The sequence below is a fragment of the Ascaphus truei genome, chromosome 3 (assembly GCF_040206685.1).
Source record: "Ascaphus truei isolate aAscTru1 chromosome 3, aAscTru1.hap1, whole genome shotgun sequence".
NCBI classification, from domain to species: Eukaryota; Metazoa; Chordata; class Amphibia; order Anura; family Ascaphidae; genus Ascaphus; species Ascaphus truei.
Genome location: NC_134485.1, coordinates 321,693,980 through 321,720,263, shown reverse-complemented (window position 1 = coordinate 321,720,263; position 26,284 = coordinate 321,693,980). Strand labels below are relative to the sequence as shown.

General features: G+C 44.1%; 1 protein-coding gene across 1 annotated transcript; it reads right to left on the bottom strand.

The window, feature by feature from the left end:
* Window positions 1-5,445: 5,445 nt before the first annotated feature.
* On the bottom strand, window positions 5,446-25,961 carry SPMIP11 (sperm microtubule inner protein 11). Its single transcript, XM_075591210.1, has 4 exons — window positions 25,757-25,961; window positions 22,245-22,361; window positions 20,203-20,347; window positions 5,446-5,713 (listed from the first exon to the last, which is right to left on the bottom strand). The coding sequence occupies exons 1-4, from the start codon at window positions 25,857-25,859 to the stop codon at window positions 5,665-5,667; spliced, it is 414 nt and encodes a 137-aa protein (XP_075447325.1). The 5' UTR covers window positions 25,860-25,961; the 3' UTR covers window positions 5,446-5,664.
* Window positions 25,962-26,284: the final 323 nt, after the last annotated feature.

Below are 26,284 nucleotides of genomic sequence, written 5' to 3'. Positions count from 1 at the left end.
GGGACCAGAATCTTTGGATCTCCGGGCATGTCCACCAAATATGGGACATGTCCCCCCTTTGACCACAACCTCTCCAGCATTCATCTGAAGTGCCTGGGTAGATTTGGCTCAGTCTACTCGGGGTCAGGTACCAGTGAAATAATATTTTATAGATGTTTTCTTTTGTGACGGAACAAATTGATGTTTTGGTGGCTGCCTCCCAGATATCCTCCCAGTCCTCAAGGTCCAAGTTGGTATTTAGAGCTTCGTTCCATTTCTGCATATACAGATGATTGGGGGGGGGGCTGGGATGCCTCGAGCGTTTTATATATCTCTGATATGAGGCCCTTTTGGTATTCGCCTTTGAGGCAGAGGGTCTCGAATCTGGAGCGCGGCGGGAACTTTAGGGTAGGGGACTGGGTTCTAAGGAAGTGTCGAAACTGTAGGTATTGGAATGTGGGTAAATCGGGGGACGAAAATTTAGCTCTTAGTTCCAGGAGGGGCATGGCCTCGTCTTTTTCCAGCAAATCCGCAACCACTCTGATATTTAAGCCTTGAAATTGGCTGAATTGGGTTCGGGCACACCCGGGTGGGAAGTCCGGGTTTCCGAATAAGGGGGTCAATTGAGAGGGGGTTGAAGCTAGGCCGTATTTCCCTTTGGTTTTTAACCATGTCGACCACGTGCATCTCATAGCCCCGAGGCCAAGTCTCAACGATTTCTTGTTTTTGTGGGATGGGGACCACAATAGAGTTGGGAGGGTGTTCGGGGACGCGTGGTGTGTCTCTATCTCCAGCCAACAATTGGAGGCGGGGGGGCTGTTCCATACTACCGCCTGCCTCAATTGGGCTGATTGGTAGTATCGGAGTATGTCCGGTGCCCCCAGGCCCCCTCTCGTCCTCGAGGCCAAGAGTACTGACCGTGGGGCCCTGGCTCTCCGTTGTTGCCAGATAAACCTTAGGATATGGGCCTGGATATTCCTCAGTTCTGCTAATGGTACAGGGACGGGGAGGGTCTGAAAGAAATAGAGTAAACGGGGTAGGATATTCATTTTGGTGGATACTATTCTTCCGAACCAGGAGATCTGGTGGGTTAGCCAGGTCTCTAGATCTTTTAAGATTTGGCGGAAGAGGGGGGGGTAGTTAATTTGGTATAATGAGTTATATGAGCTCGCTATTTTAATTCCAAGGTACTTGATATGGGAACTATTCCATTTGTATTTAAATTTCTTTTGTAGGGCTGACCAAACGGGGCTGAACTGCAGCTTTAACTACATTTTGTAGTGAATTTAGGTATCTAGAAATCCTTTGGTTTTTGTTTATCAATTTGTATGTTCCTATAGGATAGCAGCTTCCATCACTTTGCACTGTTCACTTGTTTGCACGATTGTATATTTTGCACAGTATTTGTACAGTTCTACACTGTTAAGTTGTTATCAATACCTTGTTAGTTTGCATGACCAATATTTTGAATAATGGAGAGTAGTCATTTTGCCTTCTTTAAAAATACGAATGTTAGAGGATTAAATATAGGAAAACGTTTTGCACGGAGGAAGTAATCAGTGAATGCACTTTACAAAATTCTAAAACCATACAAGGAGAATTTTTATATTTAGAAACAATTGATAGCGGAAGTTAAACAATGGTGGGACATGACCACACTGGAACAACATGAGTAGCTAGAGGGCCTAGGGGGCTTCATATTTTTAAGTCTCCAACTTTTGATCTTAACAATGTGTTTATTAATTAATTGAACTGAACCCTAGATAATGCTCTTTTCAAATGATGCAGTTCCTTATATCACACCAAAGACCGTCTTTAAATAGAATCGATAAGGAAATATCTGAAATTAAAAATAGACTAGAAAAAAAATGGCATATTCAGATGAAATACGATTATTGGAGATAAAATTGAAGGAAAAACTGGACAAAATAGAAAAAGAAATTATAGAAACAAAACAGCAAATATAAGGGACAAAAAAAAGACTATGACATGGGGAACTATAGAAATATAAGAAAATGGGGGAGTGCTAGACCTACTACACAACCAAAAAAATACTGTATGTGGCAGGATAATTATTCCAAGGAAAGGATACAGTCGAGTAACAGGATGGAGGAATGCAGAAGCGGTGATTTCCCACACAGAGAGGACAAGATTGGTTGGAAGTTCCAGAGAGGAGGAGCTTCCAAAATAGAAATATATATGGTCATTAGAGCGAACACAGACCCACTTTTGCCTATAAAAGAAATACCAATATACACAACAATAGTTTTTAATCACAATTGCACAGAAGAAACAGACAGGAAGGCCGGCGTATGCACGGCAAGCCAACAAGATGGCCGCTTGAGTGAGGAGCTGCGTCTGCCCTGGGCAAAGTAAGAAGCAAAATTTCAAAGCGAGCAACTTGGCAACGTGATCGTCATGATGTCACGTAGCGTCATTTGACGCCGCGCAGCCATGTTTACTGTAGTTGGAGGGGGAGTTGCAGCAGGATGCCAGGAGACGCCGCCACCACACCAATAAGGGAATTTTTAAAATATATTTTCTCCAGGTTTGCCTTCAGTAGGAGGTGGCAACGCTGACTCTGAGGCTGAAGCAGGAGCAGCAGGAGGAATTGATGACAGTGCCAGACCTACTACCAAAGGTGATCTAGATAACCTATTAAAAAGTATGGTGCAGGAAATGCAAATAGAAATGACCAAGGTAGTGTCTGAACTATTTATTTATTTATAAGATGTTTTACCAGGAAGTAATACATTGAGAGTTACCTCTCGTTTTCAAGTATGTCCTGGACGTGATTTACAAGAACTGAATCTCTAGGAGTGGCAGACGAAATGATCTCAGCCCAAAATGTCACCGACCATGAACTGGTAGCTTTAAAAGCGCCAATAAACACCTTGACGAAGGCGCCGGAAGATACAGATTATGATGAGATGGTATTTAACACCAGACAGATTAGCACATATTTATAAAGGAGCAAGTGCTCTGTGCTGGAGAAATTGTGGACATTGAGGTACATTATACCATATTTTCTGGACATGCTCAAAGGCTGGTCCTTTCTGGAGAAAAATTAAGAGAGCAGTCACCAAAGCGCTTGGTGGTGTTGTACCAATGGATCCTGTAATAATGATTTTGGCGAAACCTGTACCAAATGTATCATATGCTACGAACAAATGAATTGCACATCTTCTGACAGCAGCAAGCTGTACCATAGCACTTCAATGGAAGCAGACAAATATACCATCCTATCAGATCTTTCAGGAACAAGTTCAGCATGTTCTAGAAATGGAAAAACCCATGGCATTCCTAAATAACTCTACGTAAAAATGTGATCATATTTAGTCTGGTCGCGTCTGCCATTAGCGCCAGAATGTACTGATGTGACTCACCTGTGTCAAAGTATTAGTTAAGAGAGTGTTTAGATATTGGGGTTAGTTTAAACGTCATTTTGTAGGAGGTTTTTTACTCTGTCGTAAAACTGTCGATCTCACAGCCGATTTACTACAGGGGGTGGGCTTATGTTGTTTCCATGGGGAAAATGAATATTTAAGTCTTAACAATGTATTAGGAATGTCAGATTTCACCAGAGGTGTATTTGGGACCAAATACGTGATATCTCATCTATCTCATTTTTGGTAATGTACAGTATAGGGATTTCTATTTGGTGTTTTATCCTTTTATTTTGAGAAACTGTTCTGCATTTATTGTATTTGTATGTTTTTGTAATCTACGCACTGTATTTTTATATATACCGTATTAAAACATTTAATAAGTAATGCTTCGGGCTCTGAATGAACTCTTGTACGCTCTGGGGAGAGTATTTACGTTTTCGGACACATTTTGCTACAACTGATTTTTGTGTGTTTAAGTGCAGTTTTTTCTATAATACACAGGGACCTGGGGCCCTGGCAAATATTAATTTTACATCTTATTTGCATATCCCAGGTGGTGGCAGTGTATAGATATGATTGCAATGGAGTAAGGGATTAATATTAACTCATCGGATGTACCTTGCGCAGGAGAAAGGTGAGTTGGCTACAGTAGCCGTGTGTATTAACCCTTATTGCATATCTAAGTCACGTGCTCACTTGTGCGCTGTTCCTGACAGGTGTTATATAGGAAAGGATTATGGAGAGATATAACACATTTGAGGGACCTTTTGTGAAGGTGAAGTGTGGGGCAACTTGCAAGCTGTCTATTAACCCTTGTCTTGTAGAGGAGATATTGTCCATTTGAGGGACCTCTGCAGAGGTGAAGAGTGGGAGCGCTTGCGAGCGGAGTATTAACCCTTGTCCCGTATGCAGGTCACGTGCTACTAGGTGGGCTGTACGTGACACCAACTGGCATCTATAAACAAATCTAACTGTGCTAAAAGCAAATATTTGGGTACTTCTGTTTTCTTAGGAAATGAATTACAAATTGCATTTTTAGTGGCTTCTGAATGGTGACGCGTTTGTCAATCATGTGTTTTCTTTACCTGCAGGTCACCCTGTCCTTATCAGAGAACCAATAAAGATAGGATGAGATAGAGGCTCTGCCTGTGCAAACTCTTGTTCTCTTTGTGTTCTCACAGAAAAAGCAGCAGCCAGAGAACATTAAACCCTTTCACTGTTTCGGCTTCTCTAGTCTACAAAGTAACTTTAAACAAATATTTTAATATACGTAGGAGTCAGATTGTGGCACAAAAAATGCATTACCCACCCACATATAACTCCTAAATATGTCACTGCCGATAGTACACTTTGGTCCAGATAAATAACACTTAATTGAGGGCTCATGAAAGAGAGCGACATTTTATCAGTGTCCCAAGTGTTATGTATGTATATATGCTAACGGTGGAGGTTTTTTGTTGCCCTTTTCACCCACCATAACTTAAAATGTAATGGTAAACCTACCCAGCCTAGAAATATTGCATTGTAAGTATAAACCAACCTCACACTAATGATACCCATCAAGGTTGAAACATGTCTGAGTGGTTTGATTTGCTTTGCTAGTCCCATGCTGTGTTTAAAAGCTGTGTGAACAGCGATGCATCTGCTTAAATGGGCTCCATGTGAATGGATATTCCAGGCAAAAGGTGACGACACATTGTGTGCTCATTTGCATGTCATTTCCCAGAATCCCTTGCTGCAGTGGGAGCACTGTATAGGTGATAATGGTTGACAGGCAGGGTTGCAGACCTAAGACATGTGAATGTGCTCACACGTGATATTCTTTATATATAGATATCCCAAACACACCTATGCCAATATGGATATGCAGAGTATATTAAATTAGTTAGATTAGCATATATCCCAGGTATTTGAGGTGTGCCCCATTTTTGTGCTCCGGTGTCTCATACTGTACGTGTAGTTTAAAGTTGTTTCTCTTCAAAGTGTTACTCAGAAGGGGCTGTGAACAGATTCTTGGCCTTTTAAAGCCTGTTAACAACTCTATTTTACAAACAATAATCAGTGTCAAACAAATGTGTTACATCAACTGTGTTTTATTTATCTGCTCAGCCAGTGGAAAAAAGACTGTTTGCCTATTACACCTCCTAGCACAGGAGAGACCTGCAGAGCAATGTACTGAGAGGGTGAGCGTGTGACAGACAAGTTGGCAAAACTACATGGGGAGTTGGTTAGGTTGGGAGAAGGTTACACTATGCCAAGATGGACTGCTGCTGTCATCCATGCTTCTCAGAGGCAGTCAAAACAAGCTGAAGTCTTTGTGGGTCAGAGTCATCAGATCCACGAACCTTTAAGGGGATAAAAACAGGGGTGTGTGTTACAATGAGTTGCTGATGCTACAGCGACCACTTCAATCCTTATCTCCTCCCCCCACAACTCTGCTAAACGTTGAACATCAGCTACATCAACTCCTGCTCTGCCTCAAGCTGATGTAGATATATATGTATCTGCAGAAGCAAGCGCTAATAAATACCAGTAATAACCATACAATGATACAATATTGATAAAAGTACGGTGTAAATGTGACAAATTACAAATGTGTAATCAATGACAATCTTATAAACCAATGACAAACATAAACATAAGTGCACATGTGAATGTAACAATTAAGATGTTTCAAATATGAATAAACTGAAATACAGTAATAATTTAAAGTGTCCGTAATAATGTCCGTAAATAAACAAATTAATTTAAAGGATAGAAAGTGCTGTGACGTTTCTGCAAGGATGAACCACATCCACAGGAATCTATTGAAATAAGAGGCGCGTGGCTTGTAGCATAAATCTGTGTTGACATTTATTATCAAAAATAGAGAATGTAAAATATCACACTCACAAGTGTAGCTAGAAATGTGCCCAGCTGTGCGGCTTTGGATCAGGACCACCACTTGGTGACATTACCCCCCTTAGAGATTTTCTCTTTTATATTTCCCATTTCCACTTTCTTGTTGAACTCTAATATTCATATTGGTGCTAGGATTCCTCATCACCATCACGGAACATCGAGGCCCCAGATGAGTACTATCCTGCTGAGATAATATCTCTCTCAATGCGCTATTTCTAGCTACACTTGTGAGTGTGCTATTTTAGATTCTCTATTTTTGATAATAAATGTCAACACAGATTTATGCTACGAGGCACGCGCCTCTTTATTCTTTTTTCTATATATATATATATATATGTAAGGGTGTGTTAGATACCATGTGTGTGCGCGCGGAGGGAGTACGGCAGGTTCCGCGACGGCACGGTAGTACAGGGTGCCGCCATGTTGTTGCGCAATATTGCAAAGGACACTGACGGGGTGAAGAGGTCGCGCATGCGCAATGGGAGCGCGCGAACGACAGGCCAATAAGGGAAAGGCTCTGATAATGGACCACAACTCCCGCGAGCTCTGGAACAGTCACCTGACGCTAGGAGCCAATGAAAGGGCGGGAATTAAGGAAGGAGGAACAGGAAGCGTGGGGGAGAGACCACGCTAGGCAGAGGAGATCGGGACAGAGCGAGAGGAGGTAGTGTGAGTGCAGGGGGTCCGTGACCCGCCTGCATAGGCCAGCTATTACCCTCAGGCCCATAGGAGGTTTCCCTGAGTCACAGTAGGCTGCTGTACTGCAGGGACGCCCGATAGTGGAAGGAATTGTCACCTTAGTTAGGGACAGCGCACAGAGTTGTGGACGGTCACAGTCATCTGGGATCAGACGGCTGGACACCGCGACATCTGGAGGTCAAGGGCGGAGGCAACGGACCCTTTGCGAAGAGGCACCGGTCACCGCCGTGACCGGAAGGTACAATTGTAAAAGCAAGTGCACCAACACCGGTCATCAGGCGCTGATCCCGCCTTAGGAATAACTTTGTAGTGACACTAGCAAGTGGCTAGCGGACTGAGCATATTACCTAATACCTTACAAGGACAACACTCTATAAGAGCGTGGCGGAGCCACTGTTATACTGGACAAATTCTCTAGGGATGTGGCTGAGCCACGGTAGTATAAGGACTCTAACGTTATAATATACATATATATGCAAGTTATGTGTGATGTTATATAGAGAATAAGATATGGTTGCCTATGCATAGTAAACTTGGTTGCACGCACTGTTGGTATGTTTCTTGCCCAGGGCAATCTTACATAACGGGGATCCTGGGCAAGTGGAGGCGCTGCGCTAGAACCATTACCCCAGGCTCCCAGCTAGCGGAGGCTCAGATCTCCTGGAGCCGCAGGTTGAGTACAGTACCAGTAGTCCCCCTGGAAGGCGTCAGAAAAAGGGCTACATATACATACTTAAGTTATGGTGGGTAAAAAGAGTGACAAAACCAGTGATAATTACAAAGATGGGGGGGGGGAATTCCCTCCACTAACAGGATACACGAGGTCAGATCTGAGCTGAGCACTCTTTGAAGCCAGAACTGTCCTATCACAGTATTATTTATGACCCCATTTTTTTTCACTGGGATCCATTGACATGACAACTATGCATATTGCCTTATTTCAGTGATCAAATGTTGCAATTAACGGGTCCAAGTGGGCCTTTTTGTTTTTTTTTACAGCATAACCTCCCTTAGGACAATTCCATGTACACATTTTAAGATGCAATAATAATATTACATTTCAAAACAAGCCCTTTTTAATGTGCTGAGTGACTGTTGCCTTTGGAGAATTGTAATAATAATAATAATGCCTTTTCTTCTATAGAGCTGATAATATACAGCAGGGGGGGCGCAAACCTTTTTCCCTGCGCCCCCCTGCCGGCGGTCCCCTCACTCCTGCGCCCCCCTCCAACCCCTACTTACCCGCGCTCCGGCGTCATTACGTCACGTTGCCATAGCAGCGTGATGTCACATGACCTCTCAGCGTCATTTTGACGGCGCGTTGCCATGGCGACGCAGGGAGGAAGCCGCCGGAGACACGGTAAGTTAGGTTTACAGACGCCCTGCAGCTCCCCCGGCACTTAATTTAAGTGCCTTCGGGAAGCGCGCGGGGCCTCTGTAAACCCCGCGCCCCCCCGTCGGCAGTCTCGCGCCCCCCAGTTTGCGCACCGCTGATATACAGTATGCAGTGCTGTGTGTAGGATTGTGCAGGCCCCTTGAAAAGCTTCCTACTGGCCCGCGTGACATGGGAGCTTAAACTTCCATTTTCTTTCCACTGAAGGGGTCAGCACAAGGGCACCTGCAGAGGTAAGTATCTCTGGAAGCAAGGGGTCCCCAGAGCTGAAATTAACACAGTTCAGAATTTGGAGACCCCATGCTTCGTATACAACAATAACAAAAAGGGGGCAAAAAAAATAAACAGCATAGGCCAGGGGTTGACAACTCCAGTTCTCAAGGACTGCCAACAGGTCAGGTTTTCAGGATATCCCTGCCTTAGCACAGGTGGTGTAGTCAAAGAGTGAACCACTGATTGATTGAGCCACCTGTGCTGAAGCAGGGATATCCTTAAAACCGGACCTGTTGGTAGCTCTCGAGGACTGGGGTTGGCCGCCCCTGGGCTGGGCGGAACCACTGCTTTAAAGGGCAGTGTTCTTAACAGGACTCCGCTCTCGCACCCGGGCTGCGGAACAGGTAACCTGCAACAAAGAGGCTGCACTATGTAATCACATACCGAGCTCATTACTAACGGCACATTGGTATATTTCCATCACAGTTTTTCAGGCGACGAAGTTCCTGGTGGAATGAAACGCCCATCGGGTGTTGATGACGTCAGAGTCATCAAGTGTATAGCGCGAGCCCAGCGAAGGTTGTGGCTCTTTTGAATTACTTGCTGCGATTTTCTGGCTACATTTAGACAGATAACTACGATGTGGGCTGAAAGAAGCTTCCACTAGAAGTTTAGGATGCGACATTCCTAGCCCACTCTTTAAAGTTGATATGCCCTTATGAAAACATTTGGCTCACACGGGGCTTTTTGACTCTAGGCAGCAGGGATATATTTGCTACGTTAGCTAACGGGATTTAATCAGACTGTAACATCAACCCTACACTATCATATGGGTACCACGATACACTGGGCAGTTAACCCCGCAGCATAGAGTGCAATTGTTAACCCTGCAGTTAACCCTTTGAGTAGTTAACCCCGTAGCATGGAGTGCCATTGTATCAGACCTCACTGGCTTACAACCATATGAGGTGGATAGAAGAGGTATATAAATCGGCTGGAAGGATTTTTTGTTGGTGAGAATATTTAAATTGCTTGATGAGATGCAATATTAGAGGAAACTTCTTGGTATTTATGAGATCTACACTGATCATTAACAGTGCAGTAAAATTGCCCACAACTTATTGCAGTAATCGGCAATTATGTTTGCATGGATACATGATAACTACATTATAAGCAACATTCAATAGAGACATGGTTGGTTTGATATATCAACCTAACCATTTGCCTCATTAGCAACTGTCAATCTTACCACCACCAGCACACAATCTCTACAGCTGACTGTAGGGCTATTAACCCCTACACTACACGTTTGTTATCCTTGGATTCAATATAGAAATCCAAGGCTATCATAAAGGAATACTATCCTGTTGATCAACCACCTAATATCGCTATAAATAATTAATATATGTGCACTAAGTTTTATTTAAATATTCACTTTATTTTATTTTAATTAGGTTATACAGAGATTAGGTAGAATTGATAGGTATCACCTTTCACCAATAGTGAAGCGATTTAGACTTGTGCTTACATGACAGGCTGCTATTCCCATTGCCTCTTAGCATAATTATTCTACAGCATTATCAGCAGCATCAACAGATCTGTTTAAATATACATATCTGTTAAGCATAAAGCAGATATGTTGCTCCGCGCTAAGGATGTCACTGTAAATAGTCCCTCTTGCAGCCGTTAGTCTGGGGGGGTTCCACACATCCCCTGTAAAAGTGAGCTCCCACAAGGGGGGCTCACAAACAAGAAAAACAAATGACAGGCAGGCGCACTGAGGGGTAGTACACTTTATTGTTAAAATGGGTAGTAAGACAGTGGACAAACAAGCTCCACTGATAAGGGAAAATAACAAAACGAAAGTAAAAAGTGTTAGAATAACTGGTTCATACACCAGTACGATCGGGGGGTGGCACCGGGTCAACACTAAATCACACTAGCACTACAGAAAGGGTCCGGACCAGTCTGAGTACATACCCCGTTTGAAGCGTGAAGACCCGCTCCCACCGACTGCAAAACTCCACAGGAGTTATTTTCCCTTATCAGTGGAGCTTGTTTGTCCACTGTCTTATTACCCATTTTAACAATAAAGTGTACTATCCCTCAGTGCGCCTGCCTGTCATTTGTTTTTCATATCTGTTAAGCAGCGCTATTTCATTTAGGTTTTAAGTAGTACCTTATTTCTTGGTAATAAAATTCATTGTATTAGTGGGGATGGGAAACCATCCCTTTCCAGTAAATTACACGAGTTCTCTTATTTTATTGGAGGTTGAGTGCACTCATTTCTTAGAAATACTTTTTGTTATTTCCAAGTCAGTCCCTTATTTCTAAGTGCACCACTCATCTCTACCGGCTGAGCGGGAACTGCTCTTTCCTTATTAGACATCTGCTTAACCCCTCTGCCAGAGGAAATAATTAATAATTAATTAATTAATAAACTGGTTTTATTTCCACATACTTTGTGAACTGAGAGAAATGATAGAAAAGAAAGATGAAACAACGTTCTGGATGATAATAATAATAATAATAATAATAATAATAATAATAGCATGTTTTTGTATAGCGCTGATAGTTATACGTAGCGCTTTACAGAGACTTTTTGCAGGCACAGGTCCCAGCCCTGTGGAGCTTACAATCTATGTTTTGGTGCCTGAGGCACAGGGAGATAAAGTGACTTGCCCAAGGTCACAAGGAGCTGACACTGGGAATTGAACCAGGTTCCCCTGCTTCAAACTCTCAGTGCCAGTCAGTGTCTTTTACTCACTGAGCCACTCCCTCTCCCTAAAATTATTATTTTATTGTTTTTATAAAATGTTTTACCAGGAAGTAATACATTGAGAGTTACCTCTCGTTTTCAAGTATGTCCTGGGCATAGAGTTAAGACAAATAATACATGGTTACAAATACAGTTACATAAGTGAACAGGGTATACATTATATACAAGACATTGCATGCACAGTTAGAGATAATATATATTATGGGCGTATATAACAGTTACAGATCAGATTAAAATGTGAGACAGCCTTAGTTTTGATGGCGGCAGTCAGAGTCTCTAGTAGACTGTCCCAGTTTTGGGGTGCACGGTAAGAGAAGGAGGAGCGGCCGGATACTTTGTTGAGCCTTGGGACCATGAACAGTCTTTTGGAGTCAGATCTCAGATGATAAGTGCTGCATGTGGTAGGGGTGAGGAGCTTGTTCAGATAGACGGGTAGCTTTCCCAGAAAGTATTTGAAGGAAAGACAGGAAAGATGAACTTTGCGTATATATATATATATATATATATATATATATATATATATATATATATATATATATATACATATATATATATAACAGTGTTCGACAAACCTATACATTTGCTCGCCCCGGGCGAGTGGATTTAACCCCCGGGCGAGTAAATATTGGCCCAAGCAGCACACGTTTGGTATTAGGTGGCGAGTAGATTTTTTTGTGTGGCGAGTAGATTTTTTGGTGATTTGTCAACCACTGTATATATATATATATATATATATATATACACACCACATGCAGCACTTTAACTCCTCCCTCTGCTCTGGAACCTTTCCATCCTCCTTCAAACATGCAACAGTCATACCATTACTCAAAAACAGCAAGCTTGACCCTACCTGTCTTTCTAACTATCGACCTGTCTCCCTCCTGCCTTTTGCCTCTAAACTCCTTGAACGTCTTGTATTCTCTCGCTTGCTCCATTTTCTCAACACCTATTCTCTCCTAGACCATCTACAATCTGGCTTCCGCACTGCTCACTCCACCGAAACAGCCCTCACTAAAATAACTGACGACCTCCATGCTGCCAAAGACAGAGGTCATTACACACTGCTCATATTACTCGACCTCTCTGCAGCATTTGACACCGTGGACCACCCTCTTCTCCTCCACATTCTCCATACTCTTGGTATTCGGAACAAAGCTCTATCCTGGATCTCATCCTACCTCTCCCATCGTACTTTTAGTGTCTCTTCTGCTAACACCTCCTCCTCCTCTATTGATCTCTCTGTGGGGGTACCCCAGGGCTCTGTCCTGGGACCTCTTCTCTTTTCTCTGTACACACTCTCTCTAGGTGACCTAATAACATCTTTTGGGTTTAATTATCACCTCTATGCCGACGACACACAAATATACTTTTCAACACCTGACCTTACACCTGCTGTACAAACCAAAGTTTCTGAATGTCTCTCTGCTACATCATCCTGGATGGCCCTCCGACGCCTTAAACTCAACATGGCTAAAACAGAGCTCCTCATACTTCCTCCCAAACCTGGCCCTACTACCTCCTTCCACATTACTGTTGGAACTACAATCATTCACCCAGTAGCCCAAGCACGCTGCCTAGGGGTCACATTCGACTCCTCTCTCACATTCGCCCCTCACATTCAAAACATTTCTAAAACTTGTCGCTTTTTCCTCCGCAATATAACTAAGATACGCCCTTTCCTCTGTTGTTCGACTGCTAAAACTCTGACTCAGGCCCTCATTCTCTCCCGTCTTGATTACTGTAACCTCCTGCTGTCCGGCCTTCCTGCCTCTCACCTGTCTCCCCTACAATCTATCCTAAATGCTGCTGCCAGAATCACTCTACTCTTTCCTAGATCTGTCTCAGCATCTCCCCTCATGAAATCCCTCTCCTGGCTTCCGATCAAATCCCGCATCTCACACTCCATTCTTCTCCTCACTTTTAAAGCTTTACATTCTTCTGCCCCTCCTTACATCTCATCCCTAATTTCTCGGTATGCACCATCCAGACTCTTGCGTTCTTCTCAAGGATGTCTTCTTTCTACCCCCTTTGTATCTAAAGCCCTCTCCCGCCTTAAACCTTTCTCACTTTCTGCCCCACACCTCTGGAATGCCCTTCCCCTCAGTACCCGACTAGTACCCTCTCTATCCACCTTTAAGACCCACCTTAAGACACACTTGCTTAAAGAAGCATATGAATAGCACTGTGGATATTCTAAACACGATACATAATGCTTGGCCCCCTGCAGACGCACTTACCAGAACTCCCTCCTACTGTCTCTGTACGTTCTCCCTACCTACCAATTAGACTGTAAGCTCCTCGGAGCAGGGACTCCTCTTCCGAAATGTTACTTTTATGTCTAAAGCACTTATTCCCATGATCTGTTATTTATATTATCTGTTATTTATTTGATTACCACATGTATTACTACTGTGAAGCGCTATGTACACTAATGGCGCTATATAAATAAAGACATACAATACAATACAATACAATACAATCTGAGATTTGACTCCAAAAGACTGTTGATATATTGATATGTTGATATAATTGATATGTTGAGATATATATATATATATCTATATATATAGATATATATATCTATATATATAGATATATATATATAATGAATAGACGATACCGTTCTGTGGCTAACAAAATGCTTTTATTTGTGTGAGATACACTGATCTCTTCTTCCGGCGGTGTAACAAGAAGAGATCAGTGTATCTCAAAAGCTTGCACAAATAAAAGCATTTCGTTAGCCACAGAACAGTATCGTCTATTCGTTTATGATTATTAAACTCGGCTAACGCGGCACAGATACCTCTATATACACACACACACACACACACACACACACACACACGCAAATGAGCATACAGTAATATTTCCATTTGCTATATGCTTTACTGTGGAGGGATTTTGTCACTTTTGTTACCCACCATAACTTAACTAAGTGTGGTGTGTATGTGTATATATATATATATATATATATATGTATATATATATATATATATATATATATATATATATATATATAATATCTCCGTTTTAAATTTTGGGGTTCCGGATGAAAGGATCTCAGAGGGGGAAGCGTTATGTTTAACAATCCTTCTTACTACTCGCTTGAATTCCTACAGAAGGCGATGATCCACAGTTTTGTTTCATAATTCCTGAATGTGGTTGGCTTCTTATGAATTATTTAGTCTTCTGGGCATCAGATCACTGGCCGAGCTGTCCGCTGAGCGCCCTGGTAAACCGTTAATTAATACATCTTGTGCAAGAATGTATGCGGAAACATTAACCTCTTCACTGCCGGACTAAGTTCACCAACATTTTGTTCTTTCGTTATAGGAAACTATGGCCCAAATCATCATCATTTATTTTTTAAGTAAATACAGGCCCCTGCTTAAGGGGCTATTGCAATACTTTATAGCCAATTTGAGAACAACTACAAATGAAATACAATTATTTTGTTACACAAGAGACATAGGTAGAGCCTGAGTTATAGACCGGATTAAAATTGTGTTAGAAGAGGCCCTGCCTCAAGAAGCTTACAATCTATAGGCAGAGTAAAGTGATATTGGTTACACGGGAAGGGAGGGTTGGTGCGTTTCAGAAGCAATAGAGCAGCTGTAAGGCCTCGGTCCCGCTGCGCTCGTTGGCGCGGGCGGCTAAGTCGCAAGTTCCCCACCAGCAGGGGAATCCTCGCGAGCCGGTCCCGGTCCCCCCTGGCGGCACAGCTGACTACACGCTGTGGCGCGTCAGCCGCTAGGAGACACAAGAGAATGGTGTTTCCTAGCGTTGACGCGTCACGTGGTGTGGCTGTGAGCCAATGGGGAGGGGAGGCTTCGGGAGGAGGAGAGGCTTCGGGGAGCGGGGAGGAGTGTGGAGTGAAAGCAGGTGAGTGCCTGTCTGTGTGTGTGTCTGAGTGCGTGCGTGCCTGTCTGTGTCTGTGTGTGTATGTGTGTGCCTGAGTGCCTGCCTCTGTCTGTGTGTGTGTGTGAGTGCGTGAGTGCCTGCATGTGTGTGCGCGCTTGTGTGTGTATGAGTGCGTGAGTGCCTGTGTGTGTATGTGTGTATGTATGAGTGCCTGCGTGTGTGTGTGTAGCAGCTCCAGCCCGAGTCCGTGGAGGGAGGGGGGGGGAGAGTAGCGGGTCCCTCCTGCAGCCCGTGGAGGGAGGGGGGGGGTGAGTAGCAGCTCCCTCCTGCAGCCCGTGGAGGGAGGGGGGGGGGGAGAGTAGCGGATCCCTCCTGCAGCCCGTGGAGGGAGGGGGGGGAGAGTAGCGGGTCCCTCCTGCAGCCCGTGGAGGGAGGGGGGGGGGGTTCGTAGCAGCTCCCTCCTGCAGCCCGTGGAGGGAGGGGGGGGAGAGTAGCGGGTCCCTCCTGCAGCCCGTGGAGGGAGGGGGGGGTGAGTAGCAGCTCCCTCCTGCAGTCCGTGGAGGGGGGGGGGGGGGAGAGTAGCGGGTCCCTCCGCTCAAGCCACGCCCCCCCTCCCTGTCAAACCTCCCACTCCCGCCCACCTCCCTCTCCGGCTCCCGCTCCCTACAGACCGCATATCGCGGTCTGTGTATCTCAGCGCACCGCCTGTCAGCAGTGCGGGTGCGCTGACTCTGGGAGCGGGGCCTTAGCCTAACATGACCAAAATACACAAAAGGGTGCTAAACTCGTATGAATGAGAGTAAATGTGTGCTTAAGCTTAGCCCAGTTTTGTGGATCTGGGCCTGTGTCCCTTATGCAATATGTTGTGCAGTTGGATTCCAGTGTTGCAGAAGCGTTCAACTCCATTTACATGAATGGGGCTAACATTTCTCCAACGCAAGGACGCGGCTTCAGAACATATTTAACCTCACCCCAAGTTCCTGGGAACCTGCTGCATACTTTTAGAGAGCGAGAAATCTTCAGGATGTGGTTTGCCTCATTAGGGGAGGAAAATGACATCCCTCTCCTAAACATCCCGTTTTGGATGAAATTTGCAGATGCTGAGCGCTAGACAAAGGCCATGGGGAATTTTAGTGGAAGGGTTCACTCTCGGTAACTGGCTTACATTCGCCAAAGGCTTTGAGTCCAAAGTAAAAACATACAAACGCCAAGATCAGAGTTAGGTTTTAGCGATTGAACAAAACATTACACACATGGAAAATTAGTAAATGTGGGAGATTCAAACTATTATTATTATCGTTTATTTATGTAGCGCCAACATATGCCACAGTGGGGTACAGAATTATGTATATTACAAACAGATAGTCCAGGGAATGGTGAACTCACGGTACTGAAAAAGCTGAGACAGGTGCTCAGCAACAGCGGTCCTGTACAAACACGCATGCCGCCGACAGAAAAGCAAACGAGAAGTGGTACTCCAAATGTAGATCTTCAGGGAATAAATGTTCTCTTTCTGTGAAGGCCGCTGGAGTACCACTTCTTGTATTGCAGAAACATAAAACCGTTACATGCAAGTAAGGACAAACCTACACAAGCAGATACAGAGAGGTAATGAGGGCCCTGCCCGTGAGAGCTTAGAGGGAATGAGGGACAATGTTGAAACAAGAAGGTAAGGTGGCTGCTCATTGTAGGATAAGGTGTGACTCAGGTTAGGATATGGCCCAGTCTGACAGCTGAAGCCATTAAGGTATTTTTTTGGAGGTGGGGGAAAGGAATGTTACGTAGGGTGGAGAGTGGTCCAGCCACACAGCTGGTCCCTATGGGGTTGGAGGGGGAGGAGAGTTGGATGTTAGAGGTATGGAGAGTAGGCTTCCTTGAAAAGGTGAGTTTTTGAACATCTGAAAGCTGGGGGAGAGTCTGATGTTACGTGGTAGGTAATTCAAGAGAGAGTGGGCAGCACGGGAGAAGTCTTGCAGGCGGGAGTGAGAGGAGGTAATAAGGTGGGAGGAAAGGCTGATGTCGTGGGCAGAACATAGGGGGCATTTAGGTATGTATTTGTGGATGAGGGCTGAGATGTAAGGGGAGCAGTGCCGCTGAGACCTTTGTAAGTCATGAATAGGGTTTTACATTTAATTCTAGAGGTTATGGCAAGCCAGTATGGGGATATGCGGAGCAGCAGAAGTGGAGCAGTGAGTGAGGTAGAGAAATCTAGTATGCAGCATTTTGGATGGATTGGAGTTGGAAGAGGAGGATAAAGGGAATGGCAACTAATGGAAGGTTGCATTGTAGTTGCATCATGAGTGAGAAAATGGCCTATCTTGGTGATATTTCGGGGGTGGAGATGGCAGGACTTCGAGAGGGACTGAATGTGAGGAATGAAGGAGAAATCAGAGGCAAAGATAACCTCTAGACAGCGGGCTTGAGGAGATTGTGGTATTATTGGCAGTGAGGGAGAGTGTTGGTGTCGCAGTGGCAGTGGAAGGAGGAAATAGTATTAATTCTGTTTTGGACATGTTAAGCTTGAGGTAGCGGTGAGACATCTAGGAGGAGATTGCAGAGAGACAGTTGGAGACAAGGGACAGGAGAGAGGGGTGAGGTCAGGGGAGGAGAGATAGATTTGGGTGTCATCGGTATAAAGATTACACTGAAAGCCTAAAGATTGTATTAGTTCACCAAGAGAAGAGGTGTAGAGTGAGAAGAGCAGGGGGCCAAGGATAGGACCTTGTAAGACTGCAACAGAAAAAGGGAGTGAAGAGAAGGAAACACTGAAGGAGCGGGTGGAAAGGTAGAACGTGAGCCAGGAGAAGGCTGCGTCACGGAGGCCAATGGAGTGGAGAGTGTTTAGGAGAAGGGGGTGATCAACAGTGTCGGAGGCAGCAGAGAGATCAAGGAGAATTAGTATGGAGAAATTACCCTTAGCTGTGAGTAGGTCATGGGTCACTTTTGTTAGTGCTGTCTCGGTGGAGTGTAGACGATGGAAACCAGATTGAAAAGAGTCAAGCAGGGAGATTGAGGAGAAAAAGTGAGTTAGGCTGTTGTATACAAGTCACTCATGTAGCTTGGAGAGAAGAGAGATAGGGCGGTAGTTAGAGGGGGAGGACGAGTCAAGTGATGTGTACATGTTTGAAAGAAGATGGGAGTGTGCCAGAGGTGAGAGAGAGGTTATAAAGGTGAAAGAGAGGTTATAAAGGTGAGCAAGGCTACGACTTAGTGTACCAGAGAGGGAGCGAAGGAGAAGTGGGGGAAAAGGATCAAGGGGACAGGTTGTAGAGTGAGATGATGATGAGGAGCAGGGAGACCTCATCCTCAGTCACAGGGGAAAATGAGCTGAGTGTGGATTTAGGTGTGCGAGGGGCGATAGGTGATGCATGTGGAGCTTTACATGAAGAGATGGCAAGTCTGATACAGTTTGTATAAGTGAAAAGAAGTAGGTTTGCTTGGCAAGGGAGGGGGCAGTGTTATAGGAAGAGAGTATAAATTTATAGCGGAGGAAGTCTGCTTTAGAGCGGGATTTCTTCCAGTAACGTTCCGCAGAGCGTGAGCACTTTTGGAAGTAGCGGGTGAAAGGTGTGTGCCACGGTTGTGGCTTGGATTGTCAGCGGCGACGTGTGATGGCGAGAGCAGTCTTGTCTAAAGCTGATAAGAGTTTTACTGTTGTATAGGGAGGTTGCTAGGTTGGAACAGGAAAGGGTAGAGATGGGAGAGAAGAGAGGTTGTAGACATGTTTAAAATTGGAGGGGGTCTGGGGTATTTAGATTTCTGTCTGTGCGTAGAAGTAGGTGTTATGGAATGTGCATAAGGTAGAGTGAGGTTAAAGGTTAGGAGGTGATGATCAGAGAGAGGAAAGGGCATGTCAGAGGAGTTAGAGACAGAGCAGAAGCGGGAGTAAACCAGGTCAGTGGGATTAACGATAGGTATTGTGATGCCCACATCACGTTGCAGTCTCTTTTAGTCCCAGATTTAGGCAAGAAACGTAGTATTTCTCTATACAGGGTTAAATTATACACTAACAGGCCCAACGTCCCTTTAAGTCAAAACAAATCATAAAATAAACGCCTACTCCTCTTAAGAGACTAACTATACATGCAGCATCAGCCCTTGCTAACTGGATGGACAGCTAAGCTAGTTACTACCCCAAAACAGGTACTGTTATAGCTGAACAACCACAATATAGTGTTTATCTTATCTGTTTCTGCTGGGGCTCCAGGTAGTTGCTTCTGGACCCTGCGAGAGTTCAGAGAATCCCTCCTCTATAGTTCCAACATTATGGATAGGACATCCCTGCTTCAGCACGGTCTCGCTTCCTTCATTCTTCCTTCTGGGATTCAAACCCAGGCAGTCCCAGTAGACTCTACGACCACCGTCCAGTGGGTCTAAGGAACTGTGCCAGTCTCTTCTTTAGCTGGGTAGTACTTTCTACCTCCCCAGTTCTCTGGGGAAAAAATCAGTCTCTCTCACTCAGCATAGCAGCTCCCTGTGTCTGCCTTAAAACACTTCCTTGTTCATTCAGACCAGGCTGATTAGCTGCACTTGAGGGTAGCTTATCCAGGGGAAATTAACTGCATGTACGCTGGAAAGTCCCCTAGCTGCCCTATTCCAACACCTAGACACAGTGATTGCATCACAGTATGTATAAAGAAACAAAACAATTGGCAAGTGCCAATACCATACTCCGTTATAAAAATTCACTCATACGTGTGCAGAGGTTTGCAGGTCTTTGCCAAATTCTGCAAAATTTGCATAATCTACGCAGCAACCTTGCAAAGTTACTTACAACAAAAAAAAGAAAGTGAAAGTCTACCTGTGGTAAAAAAAAGAACAAAAAAATGTAGACAACACTTTTGTGACATTGAATTTATTAATAACCTTTGGTCACCATGTTAATTTCCTAACAATTCAGCGTGAACTCTTTTCGTGAAAAGAACCAGGAGAATTGTGCGCGAGGTTGCCACTGACTCTTCCTCCTTGTAGGAGATACAAATACTCACCTAGTCATAGGACTGCGTATCATCGGGTGACGTGGGCCTTGCATCCAGGGATAGGCACATTCTGCTTTGACCTTCGGGTCCTGTGGCAACCACCAGCCATAGAGCTGGCCTGCAGTCAGGGGAATGCGCTGCGTCTGCTTGGGAGCTGGAAAGGCAACGTACACATAATGTACCATTCAACTATTCCTCCCGGCTGCCCTATCTCCCTGAATGTGTCTAATAATAATCTGCACTGGCAATTGTACGCAGCGCTGTGCAGAAACATTTTAAAATACAATTGTTGGTGTCTGTGGTACAGGGAGATATAGTGACTTGCTGAGAGGTGATACTATTTTGAAACGGGTGCATCCGCTTCAGAGGCATTGTTCTCACCAGCCATACTAATGTGAAGTTGTTCTTCCCTTGTCCCCGTACCTATCTGCCCTCTTCTCTCTCCACAACAAGTTCTCCGCACTCCTATCATTTTCAGTTTGCACTGAAGGTCTTTAAGAGCTGATTTTACACGCTGTGGGAACTTGGCTTCAGCTTCAAACCTTGAGCTGATGTGAATGAAGCTTAAAGCAGCCATCACTATGTCAGGGGTGCTCAACTCCAGTCCTCAAGCCCCCCCCAACAGGTCAGGTTATAAGGATATGCCTGCTTCAGCACAGGTGGCTCAATCAGTGGCTCGGTCAAAGACTGAGCCACTGACTGAGCTACCTTTGATGAAGCAGGGACTGATTGAGCCACCTGTGCTGAAGCTGGGATATTGTGAAAACCTGACCTGTTGGGTGGGATGAAGACTGGAGAGGAGCATCTCTGCACTATATCATGTTATCCAGTTAAGTTATGCAGATCATTACCAGCAAAGAAAATACTACATATAATGTTATTTATCAAGAGTATATGTTGTTGTAATTATATAGCGCAGGGATATACATTGAAATTTTCAGGGACAATGGGGTTATTTTCTAAGCTCCAGTACGGGGTATGGGATCTCGATCTGACATTAACTGCCATATAAGTTCCTCTCCACTAACGCCGGATCGAGCTCCAACACCTTTATTGGCGCTTAGTTGAATAAGTATTTGCCCCGAAGAGCTTACAATCTAATTTTGGTGTCAGACGCACAAGGAGATAAAATGAATGGCAAGAAGCGGACAGTGGGATTTCAGACAAGTTCCTCCACATCAACAGGCAGTGTTCCCACTACTAGTGAGTTACTCCTTCAGCCCTACATATATCGTGTTTATATCAGCTTTTAACCAGCTCTTTTAGTCTATGTTTTTTTTGGAAATTGTAACCTATTTACGCTCGAACTGTTTAGAGATCAGCTTGGATGTGTGAAACTTTTACAGATGGTCAGCAAAATGGCTGTTGATGTCTAATGAACGATGCTCATTCATGTTATCTGATTTAATGACAAATTAGATATCAATTAAAACAGAGGAACAACAGAGAACACGATTCTAATTAGACGAATTCAAGTATGTGCCTCCAACCAATGCAGTTAATCTCTTCATTGACTCAACAGCCTGGGGCCAAGGTGGCGTTAACCTTTGTGCGTAAGAGACCTGTGTCAAATGTAGAAAGCCGTGGCACAGTGACATTACAGGAAATGGTCTACATATCAGCAGCTCGGGACATAGGCCTTATTCGATATGCTGTGAAGCTCCTTCTCCACATAAAGGGAAGCGCCTCTGAGCCCTATGCATTTGAGCTCAGAGACTTCCCGGACGCGGAGAAGCACCTTCACACCTTATTGATTATGGGCCATAGTTCTCGGCGTGTAGGCTTTTCAGGGTGTTCATCAAAAAGTTACTGAGAAAATGTGGCCGCGAGGAGGTGATAGACAAAGTTGGACCTAGGAATAATAAAAAAAATAACTTGTTGTAGCAAAAATAAATATAAAAACTCCAGTAAGCATAATCTTTTTGGAGTGAATCCCTTTTAACACAGCAGGTAATTAGTACTCACTGATGTAATTACGCCCATTATTTCAACGCTGGGCTGTTTCCTGGCTACGAGGTCCTTCATACACCACGCCCGAAGGATTTACTTACTTGTCGTGATCTGAATCCTCCTCACACTCTCCTTATATTTCTCGTGGCTGATGTACAGAGGTGGCGGGACAAGCGCAGGAAGCCTTATCTGACCTACATAACTTTCCTCATTTTCTCCTAAAGAAACCATAAAAAGAGCAATGTTACTATCCCAGAGGAAACTGAAGTCACTGCAATATATATATACAGTGTTCGACAAACCTATACATTTACAGGCCCAGGGGCGATTGGATTTAACATCGTGGCGAGCTCCTATTGGCCCAAGCAGCACAGCAGAACTACTGTTCGGCGAGTAGATTTTTTGGTGATTTGTCGACCACTGTATATATATATATACACAAAAAATGGCAGCACACACCGGGTAAAATGCCCAAAAAATGGCGTTCGTGGTGCACGGTAAAGGGAGAGAGGTATAAACAGGAACACACACACAGATGTGTGTGTGTATACCACAATTAGATTGTAAGCTCTTTGGAGCAGGGACTCCTTTTCCAAAATGTTACTTATGACTGGAGCACTTCTCCCCTTTATGTGTTATTATATTATTTATTATTTATGATTGTCACGTGTATTACTGCTGTGAACCACTATGTACATTAATGGCGCTATATAAATAAAGACATACATGTATGTGTGTATATATATATCAAATGGAAATATTACTGTATGTTCATTTGCATGTCTTAGACCGGTCTGCAACCCTGCCTTTCATCATTATCACCCAGCAGTGCTTCCACTGCAGCAAGGCATTCTGGAAAATGACATGCAAATGAGCACACAGTGCCACCTTTTGCTTCAAAACCATATAACATGGTCCCCTGTAAGCTTATGCTTGCTGCATTTCACAGCTTTGAGCACAGACTGGGTTAAGATGCATAGCCAGTAAACCCACCCGCAGACAGCCGTTTCGACCTTAATGGGTCTCATCAGTGTGGGGTTAGTTATTCTGGCTTTGCAAACTGAAGCTTAGGATAGGTTTCACCACACACACTTAGTTAAGTTATGGTATATATATAAAAGGCAACCCCGCCTTTCACCATTATCACCCAGCACACAGCACTTCCACTGCAGCAAGGGATTCTGGGAAATGACATGCAAATGAGCACACAGTGCCACTTTTTGCTTCAAAAAACATTTTTAACATGGTTCCCTATAGGCTTACGCTTGCTGCATGGTCACAGCTTTGAGCACAGCCAGGCTTAAGCCTATAGGGAACCATGTTAAAAATGGTTTTTGAAGCAAAAAGTGGCACTGTGTGCTCATTTGCATGTCATTTCCCAGAATCCCTTGCTGCAGTGGAAGTGCTGTGTGCTGGGTGATAATGGTGAAAGGCGGGGTTGCAGACCTGCCTAAGACATGCAGATGAGCATACAGTTGTATTTACATATATATATATATATATATAAATCACACACACACACACATATATATATATATGTGGAACCAATGCTAACACCACCCTAACTCCTGTTACTAGTTTTAAATACCTGAGCATATGGTTTGACTCACACTTAACATTCGGGATGCACATTGATACCCTGACATCCAAAACCTATGCCAAACCATGTGTACTTTACAGGAACAAATCCTCCCTAAGTCTGCTGGTCAGAAGGCGTATCGCACAGCAGATGCTAATGCCAATTATCGACTATGGAGACATAGTATATGGCTCGGCACCTCAAACCCACCTTAGCCAACTTGACACCCTCTACAATTCAATATGCCGTTTTGTTCTCCAATGCAACTACAACACACATCACTGCGAAATGCTCAAAGAACTAGATTGGTCATCACTTGAGTCTAGGCGCAAAGTTCACCTTTCCTGTCTTGCTTTCAAATACTTTCTGGGCAAGCTCCCCATCTATCTGAACAAGCTCCTCACCCCTACCACATGCAGCACTTATCTGGGATCTGACTCCAAAAGACTGTTCTTGGTCCCAAGGCTCAACAAAGTATCCGGCTGCTCCTCCTCCTCTTACCGTGCACCCCAAAACTGGAACAACCTACCGGAGACTCTCACAGCCACCACCAGTTTAAGTTCTTTCAAAACTAAGGCTGTCTCACATTTTAATCTGGTCTGTAACTGTTACATATGCCTATAATATATATTATCTTGACCTGTGCATGCAATGTCGTGTATATAATGTATACCCTGTTCACTTATGTAACTGTATTTGTAACCATGTATTATTTGTCTTAACTCTGTGCCCAGGACATACTTGAAAACGAGAGGTAACTCTCAATGTATTACTTCCTGGTAAAATATTTTATAAATAAACACATGCAGCTCTAGCACTCGCAGCCCTGCACACATCAGTGACAATAGCTTAAAAAAGCAGTTGTTTTTTTTACACCATCATTTAGAGATATGTATACAGCATTTCTGCTTAGAAAGCAGAAAGGGAGAGAAAAACGGAGCAGGACATTAATGTACATGTCTGTAAATAAAAGTACGGGTACTCCATACCCTCCCCTCCTGTACTATAACACTTCTACCACAGCCTAGATATACACACATACACATGCACACATATACATAAGCAGATATACACATACATATACACACACACGCAGATATACACATACAGATGTACACATACACACACAGCTACACCCTTACATATACAGATATGCACATACAGATACAGTATACATACACATATAGGTACACCCATACAGATATACACATACAGTATACACATACCCAATCCCATATACTCACACACACTGCTGTGCATACAGATATACATATACATGCAGATATACGCATACCCAATCCCATATAACACACACACACACACACACACACACACACACACTGCTGTGCATACAGATATACACATACACATACAGATACAGTATACACATATACATGCAGATATACATACAGATATACACTTACATATACAGATATGCACATACAGATACAGTATACATACACATATAGGTACACCCATACATATGTACACATACAGATATGCACATGCACATATACATGCAGATATACACATACATTACTGTATACACATACCCAATCCCATATACCCACACACATTGCTGTGCATACAGATACAGTATACATACACATATACATGCAGATATACACATACAGTACCCAATCCCATATACCCACACACACTGCTGCGCATACAGATACAGTATACATACACATATACATGCAGATATACACATACAGTACCCAATCCCATATACCCACACACACTGCTGCGCATACAGATACCGTATACATACACATATACACATAGATATACACATACCCACACACACTGCTTTGCATACAGATACAGTATACATACACATATACACATAGCCACACACACTGCTGTGCATACAGATACAGTATACATACACATATACATGCATATATACACATACAGTTATACACATACAGTACCCAATCCCATATACCCACACACTGCTGTGCATACAGATACACTTTGCTTTGTCTATTGTTGCAGGCCTCCCTCATCGGCAGCTAATGTATTACTTGCCCCTGCCCCCTGCCGCTGCCCCGCGGTCACCCCGCTGCCCCTGTATCCGGGCGGCCTGGAAGGGGTCCTGATACCCGAGGCATGTGATCCCGAAAAAAGTCATGTGTGGTGTGTCCCTCGGTTACCACGGAAACGGGGATAGGAAGCTCACACAACCCATCGCTAGTTAACGGGAGCGCCGTTACCATGGAGACCGCAAAGGGGTGGGGCTGAAACGTGAAAGAGAGGTCGTGGTCGAAACGACATAAAAGCCCCGCCCATTGCACGTGGTCAGCTTAGAAGGGACCAAGGAAGGGAGGATCTGCAGGGGTCTGGTGTTGAGAGGGTTAATGGAGGGAGGATCTGCAGGGGTCTGGTGTTGAGAGGGTTAATGGAGAGAGGATCTGCAGGGGTCTGGTGTTGAGAGGGTTAATGGAGGGAGGATCTGCAGGGGTCTGGTGTTGAGAGGGTTAATGGAGGGAGGATCTGCAGGGGTCTGGTGTTAATGGAGGGGGATCTGCAGGGGTCTGGTGTTAATGGAGGGGGATC

What these genes read in the sequence shown, in the direction of transcription:
- SPMIP11 (XM_075591210.1), bottom strand. Translation starts at nt 25,859, where the DNA reads ATGACTTTTTTCGGGATCACATGCCTCGGGTATCAGGACCCCTTCCAG. An exon ending in GGCAGCGGCAGGGGGCAGGG is followed by an intron (nt 22,362 to 25,756) that starts GCAAGTAATACA and finishes TGGTTTCTTTAG; the next exon opens with GAGAAAATGAGGAAAGTTAT. An exon ending in GAGGATTCAGATCACGACAA is followed by an intron (nt 20,348 to 22,244) that starts GTAAGTAAATCC and finishes TTGCCTTTCCAG; the next exon opens with CTCCCAAGCAGACGCAGCGC.